This window comes from Larus michahellis, chromosome 8, assembly GCF_964199755.1.
Source record: "Larus michahellis chromosome 8, bLarMic1.1, whole genome shotgun sequence".
Classification (NCBI taxonomy): domain Eukaryota; kingdom Metazoa; phylum Chordata; class Aves; order Charadriiformes; family Laridae; genus Larus; species Larus michahellis.
Genome location: NC_133903.1, coordinates 23,826,184 through 23,846,661, shown reverse-complemented (window position 1 = coordinate 23,846,661; position 20,478 = coordinate 23,826,184). Strand labels below are relative to the sequence as shown.

Below are 20,478 nucleotides of genomic sequence, written 5' to 3'. Positions count from 1 at the left end.
CCTTCTGTTATCATTATTATGCCACTATACCTGTTCTTATATTTGTTTGAATATCATGAATTTTATCAGTTTAAGTACATCAGTAGCACAGTTCAAACAGTGCTGCTGTACTGACAAGAGAGTCATGCTCCTGATGTTTCTAAGGTAAAGCTGAGCAGATTTAGCACCTTGACAGTGATGAAGGAATGCCTATATTCCTCCCTACCTTCCCCAGCAATCTTGCCACTCCTCTGTGATAGATGCAGTGCTCATCTGATTGACTCACAAGAGAGTTCAACTCACTAACCCAGCAGAAAATTATTTACTTTTTCTTTTTTTTTGTTGGGTTAGTTTTCTACCAGTTTATCAAACTGAACCAGGCTGCTGTACAGTCAATGCCAGAACTAGTCAAAGTGGGGGAAGAGAAGCAGCAGTAAAACTCACCTTACATTGTGCAGCTTCACCTAACTGCTGTGGCTATAGCAAGAGAAAATAGATCTACCACTACGTGCACTAATACCCCTGATTCCAAACACATGCCTAACTTCATGGGACTACTGCCTCCTCCGGGCACACTGAAGTCAATGAGACTAATCACATTAACGGTTTTCTACACAAGCGTGTTTGATACAACATAACTTTCTAGCAGAAATAAGCAGTCTGGTAGGGGGGTGCAAGGAGACGCAGAAAAATCATTATACCTGAGTCAACAAAACCTTCAGAGTAGAATTCCAAGACTGGACTAATCCCCAATTTAAGGGATGCTTTTACTATGGTGGCAGAAACTGCCGATGAAGTCATTCCGAGACATGAAAGACACCATCCACATTGGGACTGTTATATTTATAAAGTCTTCCCAATGGTACAGTGGCAACCTTAAACTATGCACCAGTTCAGTAAAACAAATTCACGCAAACAAAATGTTTTATAGCTTCTAAAGTCGCGTTCTTTCAGTTGCAGCCACACCTAGCCTAGGGAGTCTACCAGAGCATGTACATCAATCAGCAGTATAATTTCCGCGGTACCCTGGCCCCTTATAGAAATGTGTCATTACAACGTAAAATAAGTCGCTGTGTTTAGTGGATGCAGCGTACCTTTGTTTAAGGTAGCGTCACTCACAGAAACTGAAGCCTTCAACAGTTTACAGTGTTTGCGTGGCCACACCTTTAGTTGCATTTAATTATCTAAAGCATTACCTCATGAAACTGTTGTAGCAACCAGAACTATACAAAAAGAGCAAGCAGTTCACATAACCTAGTCTGTCCATGCTGACAGTCTGACAGAACATTGTGAGTTCACATGGAACACAACAAACAAGTGCCTGACCGCCTACAGCTCCATACACGTTCATCCCACAAGTACTACACTTTTGGTCACCGTAGACTCCTGAATGAGTTTTCAAGCCTGTACGCTCTGTAGCCCTATGAAGTAGTTTAAGATGATAAAAATACAGAACTGACCTATCAAGTTGTAAATTTTCAATTGCAAGACACCGGATCGTTCAACTACACAGTGAAGCTATTTGACACATAAACATCTATAGGCACATACGTACACAACGTGCCAGGAGGCTTGGTTGCTGAAACACAGCTTACATCCAAAGACAGAAAGAGATAAATTATTCCAGAAAAACTACATCAACAGTAGGCATTATATCGCAGAAAACTGCATCCACGGAAAAGAAAAAAAAAAAGGCCCCAGTCATACTAGTATAAAAACCTTTATGCCAACAACAGCCCAAATGAATGGCACCAATGAAGTCAGAAAACGCTTGGGGCAGATGTTACCCAGGGATGTAAGAAGCACTTTCAGCAGGCAGACGCCGAGCGATCCCGGCCTCTTCCCGCAGCCCGGCCAGCCCCCGTCCCGGCGCAGGAAGCACAACCACAGCCTACATTTAAACTTTAAAAGCGCCGGCAGTCGCCTGACAACGGGGCGGCTTCGGAGGACGGCGGGTGCCAGCCGTGCCCGGCCCGGGACGCGGACAGCGACCCGGAGCTTCACCAAAAAAACCCGGTTTCGGCGGTTTTCCCTTACAAGGCGAAAAGACAACAGTGAAACTAGAGCTCCCCTACCGTCTCCCTTCCTCCGCTACCCCCCGATACAACAAGCAGTAGAAAACAAAACTAGAAAGAGACTTAACGGATAAGACGGGTACAGCAGAGGACATCGGAGCCCGGCGGCGCCAGCAGAGGCCGAACCAAGTGACAGCCGACAGCAGCGCCGGGCCGCCGGCCGGGCCCGCCGAACCCCCGCGAGCGGCCGAACCCGGCCCCCGCCGCCGGCCCCGCCTCGGCTCCACCTCGCTCGGCGCCCCGGCCCCTTGCAGGAGGGCAGCCGCCAGCGGCGCCGGGCCGAGCGCAGCCTGGGGCGGCGGCGGCACGGGCCGCTCCCGGCGCCTCCTCACCTGGTGGCGACGGCGGCGATCGACGCCCGCCGCCCCGGAGGCAGGTCCCGGCACATCCCGCAGAAGAAGCGGAGAGAAGGGCGGCGGGAGCTGGCGGCGCCCCGAGCCCGGCTCCGCTGCCCGCCGGCGCGCAGCCCCTTCAGCGACACCAGCCCGCCGCCATTACCGGCCAACGACTGACGCGGAGCGGCAGCGGCGGCGAGAGCGGCGGCGCGGGGCAGGGCGGGAGCGTCCGTCCAAGTCTCGCGAGAACCGGCCCGCCACCGACCTTTCCAACATGGCAGCGGCCCGCCGCCTCCCTTCCCCGCCGCCTCATCCCCGCCGGCGGCCATGTTGGGTGCGGCGAGGCCTCTCTCCCCGAGCGCCTCAGCCGGCTGGCGCGCTTCTTCCCCGCGCCGCATCCGCCAGCAGCCCGGCGGCGGAGCCCCGCAACCCGCCTACCTTGCTGAAGCCGAGGCCGGGCTGAGGAGCGCAGCCCGGGCGGCGGGAAGGGCTGAGGGCGGCGCCGGCCGAGCGCAGCTTTCATGGTGGCCGGGAAACCCACGCAACGGCGCGCCTGGCCCCGGGTGAGGCGGCCGGCGGCGGCTCCAGGCCCCGGGGCGGGGGCGGCCAGGGCCTCCCGCCGGGCCTCCTGTCACCCCAGGGGCCGGGGAGGTTCCAGTCCTCACACTTCTCTGGGCGCCAGACCCTCCCCCGGCCTCAGTAAAAACATCATTTTCCACTTTTTCCTCAAAGCTTTCTTCCCCCCCCCCACCCTCCGGGTTGTGCAGGCTTGACTTGTCGGGTCAGTCCACATGCAAATCGTGTCAAAATAAAGAGCTGCGGCACAGCTCTCGGTTTTGATGCAAGAACAGGACTTCGCAATGTTTATTAAACGGCGGCTGCAGAGCAGTGCCAGCGCTGATGCTGGCATTCCTAAAGCAGCTCCAGTCGAAACTAGGGCACCACTTTTTAGTCATTTGTATTCATAGCTAAGTCATCTTTATAATTTTTTTTTTATTATTTTTCAAAATGAAAGCAGCTCTGATTACAGTCTCCCAGTTGCCAAATTTGAGTTCAAATGAACAACATTTGCAAAACTTCACAGAGATGACTGACTACCCCCGGCTTAATTTCACTTTTAACAGTCATTATAAACCCGGAAGAGTTTTTGTTAGTATATTATCTTCTATTGCATAGATTCCACCCCAAAGATGCATTAAAACCACCCACGTTTCAAAAAATAGGTCTAAGATGTTATCCAGCTATAACAAGATTATTTCCACTGAAGAAGGAAACTTATTAGAATAGTAAAACAGAAATTCTTCCTACAGTTATTTTGGGAATGTCTCCTTCAGGGCTTGTCTACAACTTCACCAGAGTCTGGTTTTCAGTCATTAGTACGATTGTTTGACTACAGATGCCAAATTTCTTGGGGGAGCACGGGGGCAGAGAGTTACCAACCCCACCACTAAAGGTTCACTAAAACTGCTGGAGCTTTTTTTTTTTGGCTTTTTTTTTCTTAATCAAAAAGGACTAAAATATTTTTGCGTGGCCTCTCTTCTTGTGAATGGTCAACATTTTGCATACAAATTATTCCAATATGGGAACACCACACAAAAACACCCTAAACACTGAGACCTTCACAGCTGGGAAGCTTAGGCAACACAGAACTTAATCATGTCACAATTACAGGATACCCATCTAACCTTAATTTGGCTCTTTTACATACACAGACTAATTACAGAGTATATTTTCCAGCGTAAGTATACTTCCTTTGAAACAAGAGGTAAGCTTGAGATGTTAGTGGTTAAACTTTTGAAAATGATTTTGTTAGGCCAGGTGAGCGGAAAAAAAAAAAATAAATATGTGAACACCGAAAGATGAGCACAGCTCCAGTGGGAAAAAGTGGTAAGTAGTGCCTAATTCCCGCCTGAGTCCTCAGAGGGCAAACCTGCTCCTCCCAAATGCAGAAGACTAAATAATAATAATGACAAATTCAGTCAATGAAAACAGTATTACTACAGTGTATGGGATCCCTGATCACAGACTGGGGCAAATTAAATTATTACATTCCCTGTCATCACCTAGTGTTTGCTTAAATTTACTGCTTAATATTGCTGGATCGGCAGCCTATTTACATTATTCAGCACTTTTGTAATGCAATACCTCTTTAATTATGCTTTTAAACATAGTTGCTCTTTTCTGCTTGGAAGCAGTTAATCTAGTTTCATGCTCCTCCTTTTCATCTTCACGCAAATAAGGCATCACATTAGGATTTTCTCAAACATGAAAATCATTTGTTGTCAGTCAGTCAAATAAAATTAAAAGGCAAATGTTTGTCTACTGCTTTTGCTTCTACATGCCTTTATTTATTCTCTGTATCTGTCAGTGGAACTTAATTGTAAAACTTTTGATTACTTTTTCAAAGATTCCCTACCAATGGGCATAAAGCTCTGACAGGCAAACATCCCACAAAAAGAGAAGAGAGAAAGACATTCTTATGGGTAATCCAATCATCTTGTGAAATTCTCTAACAGTAGAAATAAAGAAACTGTTTACCTGCAAACAGCCACAGCTGAAAGAAAAGGAAGAACTGAACGCACTCCAGTTTGATGAACTGCTCACTAAACTGCGAAGCAACGGAGAAAACCGCAGCAAGCACTTCCCATGCACTGAAAGTGGTGGATGGAGACAGATAGTAAGTTAAAAGTAAAAGAGCCCCAATCTCATCTTACACTAACTTGGTTATTGCAGCTTTAAGAGAGAGCTTTGGAAAGTTTTCCACTCCGTACTACTCTTGCATACCCCTTCTAAAATTAGAAAGGGGCAGCTGGCTATTGCAGCCAAAAGATCGGCTCGAGCCCCCCAGACTCCCTCCCCCCTTTCCTTGACTGACGTGGCTCCCAAGAGCCACGGAGGAATTTGGGGAAGGGTGCTTCCACCTGTTGGACATGGAATGAGGTTGTCCAGGCATTCAATTATAAATCCAACTGTCAGGAGCTGACAATAAAACAGGACACAGGACAGCTGTGAGGACTACAGGACGCCCCCCCCCTCCTTCTACGTACTCCTACGATTTTGCAGTTTGTCTTACAGCAGAAACAATGCATGAAAAATTGTTCTCTGCATGGTTTGGGCTTACAAAATAAAGGGATCACTTCAGATTTGTTCTCATGGTTTGCCAGCTGTGCTACAGGGCCTTAGCACAGAATCTGGCAAGTTGTTCACACCTCCAAAACCAGGTTTTTTCCTAAATACAGCATGCTGGCGATTGCACACACAGATGGTGTGTATAGCTGCATCCTGTACAGCAAATACTTTTATGCCTACCTTAACACTGAGCTCACCTTGCCGTTTGCATTCAGTTTGAAATGGATCAATTATTAGTTCAAAACATTTTTCAAAAAAAAAAAGGATATGAAAACCATGACTTTTTTTTTTTTTTTTTAAGTTGTGGAAAATGAGCAAATGCTTTTGTTGTTTTGAAAAAAATGGGGGGAAAAATTAGTCCTTTTAACCAACCTGCTTAGCATGCTCAAAAGTCCACTGCTCAGTGCAACGTGACTCAGAGCAGGGTGAGAGACACACGGTAACAACAGATGGGGCCAGGCATTGTCCTAGGTCCCTTTTACAACATCCACTGCTGAAGGCAACACGGGTATCGCCATCCTCCAGGTGCACAAAGGCACAGCAGGAGTAACAGAAGAGGGGCCACACTCCATCTTCTGCATGGGCTGGCTACCTGCAAGGGGGCTCTCGCCTGCTGCGGGTGTCTGCTTGCAACCCAAGGAGAGTTTGACTCTGTTTTCCAGCCCAGTTTGCAGAATACTGGAAATTTTGTCTGCAAATTGGTGCGTAGCAGATTCTGCTGCCCAAAGATCGCGTTCTGACCAGAGTTTGTGTGCTGTAAGCTCACAGAACAGAAAGCATCCCCTTCTCAGTCCCAAGGCCAGACCTAGTGTCTTTGCTCTATATAAGCACATTTTTGCTGTCACAGACTATTTAATTTGCTGAGTTGCTGACAGTTAGGGACAGTTCAACTTCAGAAGTGAGATTTCTCTAGAAGAAGCCAAAGTATTTTACAGTTTGGAAAACATCAAATGGCTACACTTGCTGCAGGCAATGAAGTAATTATACAAGGAGGATAGTAATCAGCTGCCTTTGAGCAACACAGACAGACATTACTCTTCACCTCTGGCTGAGGAGGAGTTACTTAATGAGATCTGCATTATGTACCTGGGGATATTTATTGAGAAACTTTTATAACTTTTAAGGACAAAGCCACAAACAGCTACAAAAAGGACTACTTCTTCAACAGTAATTCAACAGTCTTCTAATCCCAAGCCTTCCCTTTCCTCTAGAAGGAGCTACTGTGTACAGCATCTTGCTTTTGATTTATTTTTCCAGGCTAAGCAGGACACCATGTATTTGGAAATACACCTCGCTCTCCCTACAGTTAACAGCAACAACAACGAAGTGATTCTCCTTTGTCTGGCACAACATGAAGTAGAACATTAAGTCTTTAGTTTCCAGGCACCTTCCTATTTTGTCTTGAAACATATGTTCCGTTAGTTTAAGAGCATAGAATCTCATGCTTTTATGACATAACTTAAGTCTTTTTTGTGGTTGCCAATTCTGCTAAGTATATACTTTTTTTTTTTCTAAGCTAGTTTTTAATAAGAGTGTCCCTCCAGTCAGTTCACGGTGCACTGGTTTGCAACAGCAGAGGTACATGACTGTACAACTAGGAATGGAACAGGAATGAAGTCATCCCTTTTGTCAGTTGCTGACTCTTACATTAGGCTAATGAAACAAGTGAACCACATCTTATCATTAATTCCTCAGTTCTGATTTCAGCAGGAACAGTACAAGAACACCAAGTAAAAGACAGTTCAGAGCTATTAGAATTCCCTGCATTGTGCCCTGTTAAAGGAAAGCCCTGATACTGTCAAATACATGCATCTGCATCCCAGTATCTACCACCCCGCTCAAGTTTCTTGAAGGTTCCAAATTTTGCAAAAGGTTGTATTTTAGGCATCTATATTTGGTCAAAGGTAAAAAAGAAACAATCTTAAATATGTAAAAAAAGTCTGACCACTTAAAATTCAACGGACAAATCTTAAAGCAGCTTATAAAACAAACAAGTAAATTTATTTTTAACGATTACTAAAATAGTTTACATAATATACAAACAGATATGCTATCAAGACACACTTGGAAATAGGTCACAGTTGGTTTTTTTTAAAAAAATATTTGTCCAGTGAAATGTCCAAAATGTAAATGCCATCTTTTCCTTCCTGAGCTATTCTTAAACATCCAAAACAGCAGCACTTCCATGTCTTTTCACTGTTTATATTTCTTCTCATTAAAATAAAAAGCACTATCCATCGCTGCCTCTCAGTGGTTAGAACAAATCCACCTCTGGTTTAAGCGACCACAGCTTTGCGTGTCTCAAACTGTGTTCTTTTATATGCTTAAGATGATTTTGGTTCATTCCACGTAACACCCCAAACCTTTGCTGGCACAAAGAAGCCAGAAACTCCAGCACCTCAACAGTTTTTCCTGGGTAAGAAGGACTTTTTGCAACAGGACAGCTCAAGGGGCTTGTGAATAAAGGATGGGTCCAAGAGCCATTAATCTCTCAGCTGTTACAAGAAAATGTCCTATTAATTTGAGAGCAGTCTTCACGCGTTCCTTCATACTCAATAAAACCAAATGCACACGGACCAATAGTTCAAGAGCATACACCAACAGCAATGACATGGAAGTGCGGCAATTCTCTTTTTTTTTTTTTAATGCAAAATAGTTACAATTGAAACAAGTACGTGTTTCTAGTCTGGTGTGAGGGACTGGTGTGAGGGATTCTTGGCATGAGGCACTCTTAAAAATGTACTTTAAAAACATGCATTGCTAATCTGTTCTTCACTAGAAGCTTATACAGCAAGCAGCAGGTTATATGCAGACACATGAAGAAAGGTTCTTTTTCTAGGATACCAAGTACCACAAATAAATAAATTCTCTTGATGCAAAAATAATTATCTTATTAAAATGAGAAATAACCTATGTCTTCCTAAACTTTTGTTTGGAAAGAAGCTGTAACAGATTTTTAGTACACACATGACTGACATTTTATCAATTCCCCCTCCAAATTTTAAGACTTGCAGAACTTTGACAAAGAGCAGAGAATTCCTGGAAGCAGTGAGGCAAAGAGGTGCTGAGGGATTATTTAACTGACGTCAGTACTACTAACATGAAGCAATCCTTCATACCTCAGCTTTTCTCACTTTCCAGAACTGTTTGGGGCAGTATCATTTAAGGAAGAAATGCTTGCTGAAAGGTTCTCTACAAGTCTCACAAATCTTTCAAGCAATTTTGCCATTTCTAGAAGTCACCAGAGACAGCTGACATCTATGTTGTGATCGAATAGATCAAGAAAATGCTTGTGCTTAGACTCACATCACTTTATCATCATTTTCAGTTTATGATTTTTCTTACGTTAGAAGAAAAAAGTAAGCAACGCTGGCAGATGAAGGTGATGTTTTTGCATCCTATTACCTTGTCAAACACGATACCAGCTTTATACACCACCAGAAAAGGTTCCTCATAGCAAAGCCAATAGGGAACCAAGACAGCTTCGGAAGCCGATGAGTGGTTCTGCACCAGTGGGCACTTACTTCCAGCTGCAGGACACCAATCCTGAGTAAGTCACTGAACACAACTTACCAACAACCAGCAAGTTCTGCAGTTGATTTAGAGAAGTCCCAGTTACTTTACCAGAAACGACCCTGCCAGTTCGTGGAATTTCTTTGCACAGAAAGGACTGTATGCTTCCTGAGCTCAGCAGTGACAGTGAGTTCTTCCCTGTTCAGCCATTGCAACATAAGTTTTCTGTCTTCCTCCTTTCCTGAGTCCTCTCCAGTAACTTTTATGCGCATCCCTCCACAGGAAGGCCCTTTTCAGGCCAAACAGGCAACACAAGATGAGATATACGGCTCCACAGTCCACTCAGCTTATCTGTGTCCATGCTATTATAAGAACTAGGAACATCTGATCTGGTAAACTTCGCCCAGAGGAAATCCCGGACTTTCTCCTCAACTTCTTGCAAGGTGAGGCTCTTTCTCAGCGACTGCTCATCCAGGAGAACTGTCAGCAGGAGAACCACATCCTTAAATGCTGCATTTTCGTGGTCACAGTACTTGTAAAAGATTAAGGTGGAGCCTGCAGGCAGTAACTCAAATCGATGCACCACTGCCACCTTCTTCCCTTCTTTGAACCCAGAGCTGAGCTCATCATCTACCTCCAGCTTGACAGCATCACTATCCAATATGGCTTTGTCTGCCCCATTAATTTTGATTGTAGTAGCATTCTGGGAGAAGGCAAAAGCATCGGCAATCTCATTACTTAGGCATCTCAGCGCTTTCTCAGCTTCTTGGCCAGCTGTGAACAGTAAGATGGCCGGCTCCAAATGCAGATGGGAAGCATTAAGATGTTTTTCAAGGAACACGTGGGTTCTTTTCCACAGATTGGGGTCCTGACTTTGGTAAGTATTTCTTAGTTTCTTCATCCGGGACCGAAATGCTTGCAGAATTTGAGTATCTTTACTTGACAAAGTTGCATCCAGAAGACTGGGGATTCCACTCCACAGGACATAAGCCAATAAGATACTAATTAACAGACCGAGTAACAAAGTCCAGATCTTGCAAAATCCTCTCTTAGATTTGCTCCTCCTTTCTATAGAGGATGGTAAACAGGAAGAAAACAATGTTTTAAAAGGAATGAGAAGTCAACAAGGACTTAGACAAGGAAAATAACAGGAAACAGCAGAATTCAATGAACTCATCCCATTCTCAAGCTACTGGTACAGTAGATGAAGAGCATAAAAAACACATCCTAGTTAAAAAACAAACAAAAAAAAAACCAAAAACACAACAAACTGAACTTCTTTAGCAACTTAGTGAAGTAACAGCATTAAAAAAAAAGGACATTTTTACACGACAGTTTGACTAAGAAACTGGACATTCTTCTGAAAAAGGATCTCTATTTAATCAAATGAAAATAACAGCTTAAAACAGTTCTAAAAAAGGTCAAGTTTTTTCCTACATTGAGGCTCTGCAGAAAAAGACATATACAAAACCTGGCATCACCAGAATGGTTTCTGTGTTATTTCTCCTCCCTGTCCCCATAAGGATAAAATAGTTTCTGCAGCAGTATTTGCATCTCAAACACTGGTGATAAACACTATCAGAAAACGTTTGCGATCTTTGGGAGTCAGCTTCACAAAGAGTACACACAGCAAGCAGTGCACAGGAATCATATAGAATATCAGATATTTTGATTTGGTTTTGCATTTGAACAGTTAAATTAACACTTTTTGGACCTACTACAAGCATAAGGCTCAATTCAGTTTCCCAGTAAGATTAGTGACAATATATACCAGCCTCCCTGAAAACAGGAAAGAACTGTACACCTTGTGCTACTTTTTTATATCCTAACTTTTATCAGGACAGCAACAACACAACTGTTAAATAAGAATACCACTAGGCCTGCCTCAGTGGCAGCAAATCTTCTAAACACTACAGATGGAAGACCTTAAATTCATGTGGAAATGTTACCTATTATACAAGACACTTCCTTCCTTAGTGCTGAAAACACATGCTCTAGCAAGCAAGTCATCCGTTCTGGCAAGGACCCTCAGTTTAACACCAGCTACCAGGAAATCTAATACTTGGACAGGCATGAAAATGGTTAAATGTAACACATGCATGAAATAGAAGTGAAAGCAGAAGTCTTATTTTTGGCCAAAGGCTGTGACTGCTTCCCTGTTATCAGTGTGCACTGCTTCCCTAGTCAGTGTGCACTAGCAGCCCAGAAAGCCAATCATATCCTGGGCTGCATCGGGAAAAGCATGGCCAGGAGGTCGAGAGAGGCGATTCTCCCCCTCTACTCCACTCTCGTGAGACCCCACCTGGAGTACTGCATCCAACTCTGGAGCACCTACTACAAGAGAGATATGGACGTGCTGCAACGTGTCCAGAGAAGGGCCACGAGGACGATCAGAGGGCTGGAGCACCTCTCCTGTGAGGACAGAGAGAGTTGGGGTTGTTCAGTCTGGAGAAAAGAAGGCTCTGAGGAGACCTTATAGTGGCCTACCAGTATCTTAAGGGGGCCTACAAGAAAGCTGGTGAGGGACTTTTTAGGACGTCGGGTAATGGTAGGACTAGAGAGAATGGATTAAAACTAGAGATGGGACGATTCAGACTGGGCGTTAGGAAGAAGTTCTTCACCATGAGGGTGGTAAGACACTGGAACAGGTCGCCCAGAGAGGTAGTGGAAGCCCCATCCCTGGAAGTGTTCAAGGCCAGGCTGGACGGGGCTCTAAGCAACCTGATCTAGCGGGAGGTGTCCCTGCCCAGGGCAGGGGGGTTGGAACTAGATGATCTTTAAGGTCCCTTCCAACCCTAACAGTTCTACAATTCTATACTGGACTGATCTTGAAATTTGCTTCTGCCTGTTAAGAGATTAAGAAGGGAACATGAGAAAAATACTAAGACAACCATTTTAACTAATCTTCCAGTGAGGAATTTAGCAGGTAGTTGAAATCGCCAAGCCATGTTATTTTCAACTAAAAGCTATTCTTAGTCATGCTTTTACATACAAAATTCTACAAAGCTTAACAAAGCACCTTTGTATAACACCTTGTGGAAGCGAACGCAGTCCTGCTAAGTAGGAGCAAAGGCGAGGCTGTGACCTCATCCCGGGTAGGGCTGTATCAAGTATGGGACTTTCTGTTCTTTTCTGCATCATTTGCACTCCTGTGCTCAAGCAAGGCTAGTCTTGAACAAGGAAAATTACACATTCACCACTATTACTATCCTATGGAGTCCCACTCAACTGGAAAACTACATGTTCACCGCTATTACTATCTGGAGAAGTCCCGTTCAACTGGCAGACAAACTCTCCATCTACACTATTTGCCCAATGTCAGTTCTTAAGCTGTCTTGACAATCCTGCATAAAAAGCACAAGTCTCCAGCCTATCACAAATCACCCCTGAAGATTTTTAACTCTTGAAAAAGTTTCGCAAATAAAAACGGAGGCATTTCGAGAACGAGATGACAAAATGGCAGAGATGTAACAACCTGTTATTTTCTGCATAAGTATCCCATATCCCAACTAAGTTTCCTGGTTTTGCTCAAGAATTTGAGGGACAGAAAAATGAAAGTTCAATTAACAGGCATTTTAGAAAAACAACATAATGCAAAATATAAGTAGCAAAAGCAATGCAATGTGTTAAAGGCATAGTCTCATATCCCCTCTTCGTCTAGCTCAGGTCAGAGGCCTGCTTCTTCAGCAGTCAATTTCTGGGATGAATTGTGCTTTTAAAGCAAAATGCAAGCTTTCAACTTCAAAATATACTTATGGTCTATTTATTTAAATGGGCTCAGACAGCAAAGTACAAAAGACATTATCCATAAAAAAGTGTTATGAAAAACTTTACCAAGAGACCAGTATGAATATATACAGTGCAATTATTGGTCAGCACGTTTTCTGCATGTAGTCAGTTAATTAAAAAGGCACGAGAATTTCTGGCTCCTTGTGAACTACAGCAACTGGTTCAAAGCTGAAGGCTCTTCGAGAATATATAATCAAATTAGGATAGTGTCAATGACACCATTGAGAATAAATTGAACAAACACACGGTAGTTATTTCAAGAACACTAAAATAAATTCTATAACCTTGTTTCTGGATGAATGTAATCGCAGAAGGTGCTAAAAGTAGCTCTGATTTAAGCCAGAGCTTAACTGGCTTAATGAGCTACACTATTCTGTAATTTCAACCCCCCACCCCGACAGGGCACAGACATGGAGATTGTAATTGGCTAAGCTTATATAAGTCTTCTAAGAGTTAACAGATCAAAATCACCTCAGTTCTGTAACATTTCACAACGTAGCCCTGTTTGCAGAGACTAGGTTTCATATTTAGGAGACAGCTGTGATTCATACCATAAAGGAAAAAAATATTTCAATTAACAGTCTAAAACCAGATCCTATCCTACCTGAGAATCTTGCCTTATTTACAACACAAACTGCACGAAGGCCAAGCAAATTATTTGTCTTGCCTAACTCAAAAGGCGTAACTTCTGCAGACACCTTAAAGCTTTCAGTGTTTCAAGTGATTTTCCAAAGTTCTTCACCCAACACACAACTGGTGACTCCTGCAGGACCTATTATGCCTGGCACAGGAAAGAAAAAATACCAGACTAGCGAGAACTCCCTGCATCAATTCATTTTTCAAAGGCGTTTCACAAACGAGCAGCTCCCACAAGACGAGCTTCTCTTCCAGAAGGCACTGTGGGTTTCAAAAAGACCCCAAACAACCCGCCCCGGGTTCTCCAAATTCAATTCTGATCTAGAAGACTTTATTTATTTATACCTGTTCAGGATAGAAACAAGCGCTGAGACATTAAGAATGGAAGGCTACTAAGAATTCAGAACATTTGTTTTTCCTTCTTGTTTCAAGTAGTCTTCCAAGAGGGAAAAAAAAAAAAATCCAAACCAACAAATCCACAAAAACAACCAAAGATAAGAATGTGATACACAATGAACTGGTCATTGGATAAACAGACTGGAGTTTTCCAGCAAAGAAAAATGCTGCTGCTCTCCAGGAGTCTAGGACAACTAATTTAATCATAGCAGGCCACCGTTACTCAGGGAAAGGCTAGAAGGGAAGGTGATGTGTACAAACTAATCTAAGATTCACTGCTACCAATAGGTGAAGGTTTTGGTTTTTGTTCCGTTCCTCAGCTCACCCCCACAATGCCACCAGCACACACTCTGCACTTACGAATCATCCCATGAGTCAACTTCATTTCCTGACCCAGAAGAACATTAAAAAAAAAAAAAAAAAAACACAACAAAAAACCAGTGGGTCATTTTCTGTGGTCAGCGAGTGGAATAACCTCATGGAAGGGCTCTGGCATGCGCTGCCTTCTCCGGCTTCCATTCAGATCTGCCTCCTGAGTCCCTTCCCACCTTCCCAGACAGAGTGTCCCAGGGCACAAGAAAAACCATAAGCAGAGGAAAGAATTCTGCGCTTTTCACCTAATTACAGGGAAAGACTAGGTATCTATTTTTTTTTTTTACTTACTCTGTGGTGTAATTGTATGATGCTCTTGATTTTTCTCTAGGAAGTCAGCCTTTCTTTCTGAAACCAATGCACAAGTGAAAGAACTTGGTTACCACATCAGGGGTCAGAATAAGACAGACAAGCCATACATGCTTTTAGCTCTTTCTATGAAATCTTCAAAGGTTATTAGGGAAGGAGTATATGCTGTACTGCCAAACCAAGCCTGCGCCATATGACAGCCTCTTGGACCCCTCTGTAGATGGAGAAATAGATTGTTGTCTACCAGAAAGAGCTTAATTTTGCCCTTCACCCTGCTTTTCCCAATATCACACAAAATTGTCCTTCCTGTTTTTCCTATTGTGTCAGTTTGCGCTCACAATTGCTTTCAGTGCTCTCCCATAAACACTGTGTGAGTACTGACCAAATGAACGCAAGCCACTACCCACCTCACACACTGACCGGTTACCAGCTCTCCTAAAAACCTCCCTTACGTAGTGTATCTATTTGGAGGTATTCAACCCATCTGTAGTAATATAACTACCTTCTGCTGGACTAAAAAGTATCCCCTATTTTCTTCCTCATTGTGTTTCTTTATTGCTTCTGTAACACACATCGAGAAAAATCTCTTGAGCAACGAACAGAAAAAGTGCTCCCTCACTTTGAAATCACTTGGTTTAGTCAGCTTCCCCCTGCTAATGTCAAAAGTAACTCATCTTTTTCAAAAAAGAACAGTTTTGTTTTGCTTTACCTGAAGCAATTAAAGATCCACTCTCACAACAGTTTTTAAAGGAGGTACGATATTAGTTACCTTTTTGTTTTGCCTTCCATAAAAGAAAAAAAAAAAAAAAAAGAGATGGGTATGTATTTATCAAAGTTTAAAACTGCTCTTTCTTAACTTTAAGGTTTTACACCCAAACAGATGACTGTCATACTACAATCAGTTTTCCCTGAAATTTTTATTTTAATTTTTTTTTATAAAAATTTCTTCATCCAGTCAGGTTCCAACTCAACAACTTCCTGTTTTGTAACAGAACTGAAAGAATGTCATTTTAGCGCATTTAAGCAATCATTTGTTACATCACAGAAGAGGTACTGATAAGACTGGTGTTGTTACCTTTTAACTGTTACATCACAGAAGAGGTACTGATAAGACTGGTGTTGTTACCTTTTAACGGTGTATGAATGTTTGGTCGATGGCCTGAGGGTTTCTCGGGTTCATTACTGTCGTAAGCTTTTTCCTTTATTGGATTCTCTTGAAGAAAGTTAATTGAAGAACTGCCTGTCAGGAGGCAAAAAAGAAAAAAAATAAGAGAGAAAGAGAGGATTTCTATCACAAAACTGAAGGACCAAGACGGTTTCAGAACATACATGATCTAAATCAGTGATTTTCCCAAGACATCACAACTTTCTTAAAATTAACCAAAAGCAACTAAGACTCGAAAAGCTTATGGTAAATTTGAGTTCACTATAAATATAACTGTGTACACCACCACACACTTTTTTTTTTAATTTATATTTTATTTTTAGGAGTCCTTGGCTTAAAAACACTTGGAAAAAAACCCAAAAACCAGACATCAAGACACCAAATGCTAAAAGCCAAGAAATGCCTTACACTAAAGGGATTCGGTGTGAACTAGTGAATACACAAGCATGGGAGCAAAGAGAATTCTTCCCACAGCTTTGGGCACACAACTTACAAACAATAATTGTGCTGTCTTCCACAGCATTAGGCAGAGGGGAAAAGAGAGAGAAGCAAATATAGAACCCTTTTTATGTAGTCCAAGACATCCTCTAGTTGGGTCTCTTTCTCTCTCTAATTAACCATAATGGCAATCTAGGGCACCTATGCTCCTAATTTACTTCCCTCAGGCAGCTGGGAAGAACCTAAACCAGCAACTTTAGATTGTTTGCCAAATTACACAGCCATTCAGGCACTGAAACCCAACTTAGTTAATATTACTACGTTTAAGGAATGAAGCCCTGTTAAGGTGACAGGAGTCACAGAGCAAAGGTCAGGGCTGGAAAGCCAGTCAGAAGCAGAACACCGGGAGAAGAGGTTTGAAAGGATAAAGTGCAACCACACAGTGGCCCGGATTCAAGCAGGGAGGGGGGGGAGTTCAGGTATGGAATGAAAGCTGTAGTACAGCTGTGGAACAGAGACTATAACACAGCAATCAAGCTGAATGGCACGAGCAGATGAAACAGCAAAGGGAAGAATACAACTGATAGAACTTTTTCTCTGTAACATTCACACCGGGCCCTTTTATTCTTTTAACAGTACTGGGTTCTAGCAGGGTTTAATGTGTTTCTACGGCTCTTTTACCGTACACGTGAGGGCAACACACAGCTTGCCATCTAGTGTTTATTAATTTTACTTCAAGAAAAAACATAGCCTTTTTCTAATGTGTTATGGCAACTTTAGCATGCCAGTGCACGTGAAGCATACAAAAGAGGGTGAAAAAAAAAAAGCCAAACACAAACACAGGAGAAAACTGTAAGTTTTAAACTAAGACATTAAGTCACAGGTACAGCAGTAAAGTATTTGCGCATAGTGAGTGGTATATTGTATTTTCAAAACCATCTCAAAAAGCTCAAGTGACTGACTTCCCACCAAGCTAAAAATGAAAATACTCAAATTACTTGATCTTCAAGAATGCCAAACAACATACCCATAATATTTCACTATGTACTGAGGTTTTGCAAGGAAAACCTCACTAGCAGCAGTGGCTAGTAATCACAAGACCCAGAAAGATCTACGAATCTAAAGAGGGCTACTCATGCAGTCCACACTTTTTAATTCCTCTCCTTTTCTTTGCATTGATCAGTACTCTCTGTCTCTCAAAGCATTTTTAAAAGTCGTTGTAAAAAAGAAAGATTTAAATATATACAACTTTATTTCTCACATGAAGACAGACTGTGAATTAGCACCTTGTGTAACAGAAAGAGTGTTAGAACAAGCAGACAGCACACATGGCATCCCCTACAGAGAAAAGTGAACTCCCCCTTTATGAAGTTTAACTTTCCTAGAAATATATATAAATTCCAGTTCAGACACGCCTGTTCTTTCCTTACAAGGCCTTAAGCATCCTACCCAAAGGATCATTCCTTCCTCCCAGGCAGCTAGTGAGGATTTTCCAATCCACCTCAAATCTACTGGCCAGCCACCTATTGCACAGTCACCTGCCAAGAGAGAGTGATCTTCTTACTATCCTCATTTCGTACACCAGTTTAATCTACGGGATTAGAAATCTAAAGGTTCACAAAATACAGGTTTATAAACCAAAATATAAAGCCACTATTTTAACATAGTAGAACTTGTTCTTTTAAGTCTAGTACGTATCTACCCCTGTGGGTTCAATCTTTTTTCGACAGAGATAAGCCTGCAACGTTCCACAGCAACTACAGCCACCACAAACTTGAGTGCCAAAACCACCTAGTGCCTGCAATTAAGCCACACAGTCATACACTCTACTATTTTAAGACAACTTCAACAGAGATTGCTAACACATATCTTTAGCTCATTGATGTAGGAGACGCCTGATTCGAGGCAGGGTTTGTAGACTCTTAAAGCTTTTTAAGTCTAGAAGCAAGTTTCCTAATCTATATTTAAAACCCCAAAGCAGAAGCCAGGAACCAGTTTCTCCAGTTGTGGTCTTGCTTTCGTTCTGCTCTCAGGGAAGCATGACAACTACGTCCTTATAAAAATCCACCCTGCTCGTCCCGCTGCCTCACAGACCTTGCGTTCCCTAAACTCTGCAGAAAAAACCCCAATACTCTATAGCTAGAAGTGGGAGGACTCTCGGGGCGGGGGGGGGAATTACTCCTTCACTTCTATATAAAGCATTAGGGTCTCTTAACGTCGTACTTTTATGCCTGTTGTGACTATAATCAAATAGCACTGTTAAGAGTTCAGTGAGGGGGGGAGGACATCTCTCCCCCCAACCTCATTTTTAGAGACATCTACATTAAAAAAACCCCACTCAGCCGTACCTCCTAAAGCAGCCCAGCCACATTCAAAATACTAAGCATGTTAGCACCCTACTAGCCATCATTTGGGAGCAACAACTTCCCACAGCTTTTTTCACAGCTAGACCTTTGTACTTTCCCGCAGAAATACCCATAACCTCTCTCATCCTCCCTCAAGATAAGGTTTTTTCCACACCTACTGGAAATTCTGCTTCTGAAGCATAATATTGGCAGCCCTTTTTAAGGGCGATGCCACATAATTAGAGCCATTCACTGGAGCTGTAAAAAGAGCTTGGTGACAGCCCTGTCACAAGAATACAAAGGGGAATGGAGAATAGTCCTAGGCTAGCCCAACTCATCCATCTGAGAATTGCCACATACCAACAGATACAGTCCAACTCAAAACAGACTAAAAGGGAAGGAAATACAATTTGTTTGCAGTTTTCTGGTGGAATGACAGGCTGAAGCCACGTGACGGCACTACACAAAGTTAGCACCTCTCCAAAGTTTTGAGAGGGACGCAGTTTTCATCAACTAAAGAAACAAGAAGGTGCCGCACAGAGCTAACACAACACTGCCCGACAGCAAGCCCCAAGGCTGCTCGCCGTCCGGAGCACAGCCTTACAGCGATCCGTTTTTGCAGCTCAAGATGCTTTATTTAAATTCAGCCTTTAAAAAAAAAAAAGCAGTGTTAGGAAAATCAGTCAGTCCCCATTTTAACACTGTGACAAAATACTATTCCAAGTGATCCACCAGGTAAAACAGTCACCTAAGGGCTTTGGCGCGCTCTACATGCACTGATCCTTTTGGAAGGCGGAGAAGTGCTCCCTGGCTTTTACGTATGGAATAAAGGCGGCAGCGGGATTTCCTCACCTGTACAGAAGAGCCATGCTAACACCTGCAAAGGAGCTAAGCCCCAATAAACTCCATATTCCTCAGGTCTTGTGCATTTCAGCACACACTGTAACCTCTCTGAGTCACAACCTACCTGACGCTCTACACGCTTTTATAGGGGGTCGGGTCAAGGAGTCTGGATTCCCAAAGGGATGCTCCTCTCCTGAAACGAGAAACAGGTGAGAAACAGGCCGGGCAGCTCCGCTCAAGCCCACCAGACTCTAGCCCGACAGCCTTCCAGAGTGCCTAACATCCCCTTTCAGGCTCCCTGGGACACCCCAGCGTTTCCAGCGGGGCTGTCCCGGAGGGTCCCTCTCGGGCTGCCCCTGCCTCCCTGCCCAGCAGGCAGGGCGGCCGCGGGGGAGGAGAAGGCCAGCCCGCCCGCCCCACTTCGCGCCGCCCCACCGCTCCCTCAACCACAAGATCCACCGCGGGGCGCTGCCCGGGCCGCTCACCCTCCAGCGCCTCTCCGGGGCCGGGCTCGGCCGTGGCCTCCGCCTCGGCCTCCTCCTCCCGCGCCGCCGCCGCCGCCAACCGGGGGCTCTTCCGCCTGCGCTTCAGCTCGGTGGCGTCAGGCGGAGCCTGCCCGTCGCTCCCCCCCACCATCCTGCCCGCTGCTGCTGCTGCTCCTGCCGCTGCCGCCCCGCCGAGGCGCCGCAACCGCCGCCGCCGCCGCCCCCTGCCCCGACCGGCCCCGGCCGACGCCTCCTCTCCGCGCCGCTCGGGACTGAAGCTGCCGCCTTCCCGCGGCGGGGGCGGCTCCGCGAACCTCACTTCCCGCCGGCCCCGCCGCGGGGCGGGATCAGCACCCGCCGCTTCCGCTGCCTGCGCGCGGAGGGGGCGCCGCGGCGTCACGTGGTACAGCGGGAGGCCCGCCATGGCCCGCGCGCCCCGCCGTTGCCCCGCGCGCGCCCCGCCGCCCCACCACCGCCCCCCCTTCCCCCGCCCGCCGCCCCGCTGAGGGAGCGGGGCCGCCACCGCCTGAGCCAGCCGCCGCCGCGCTGCTTCCCGGCCGGAGGAAGCCGAGGGAGGTCCGGGAGCGATCGTCCCGCCGCCCGGCTGCGCCGAGGCTGCCCTCCAGTGAAAAAAATGAGGGAGCGCCCGGCGCGCCCAGCCGCCCCTTC

At 44.7% G+C, this 20,478-nt stretch overlaps 2 protein-coding genes across 15 annotated transcripts in view; both read right to left on the bottom strand.

Annotated features, from left to right (window-relative positions):
- Positions 1-5,155, bottom strand: part of CEP350 (centrosomal protein 350) — an 80,937-nt gene extending 75,782 nt beyond the window's left edge. For 8 of the 14 annotated variants that reach the window (XM_074599036.1, XM_074599047.1, XM_074599045.1 and 5 more), the window contains exon 1: positions 2,387-2,633. The gene's annotated coding sequence lies outside the window, so the exon portion shown is untranslated. Of the gene's footprint in view, positions 1-2,386; positions 2,755-2,827; positions 3,139-4,927 lie in introns of those variants that run through there. The other 6 variants (XM_074599038.1, XM_074599042.1, XM_074599044.1 and 3 more) reach the window with 4 other exon arrangements.
- Positions 5,156-7,497: 2,342 nt separating this feature from the next.
- Positions 7,498-20,430, bottom strand: LOC141747936 (uncharacterized). Its single transcript, XM_074599051.1, has 5 exons — positions 19,810-20,430; positions 19,449-19,517; positions 15,660-15,773; positions 14,516-14,572; positions 7,498-10,099 (listed from the first exon to the last, which is right to left on the bottom strand). The coding sequence occupies exons 1-5, from the start codon at positions 20,231-20,233 to the stop codon at positions 9,294-9,296; spliced, it is 1,470 nt and encodes a 489-aa protein (XP_074455152.1). The 5' UTR covers positions 20,234-20,430; the 3' UTR covers positions 7,498-9,293.
- Positions 20,431-20,478: the final 48 nt, after the last annotated feature.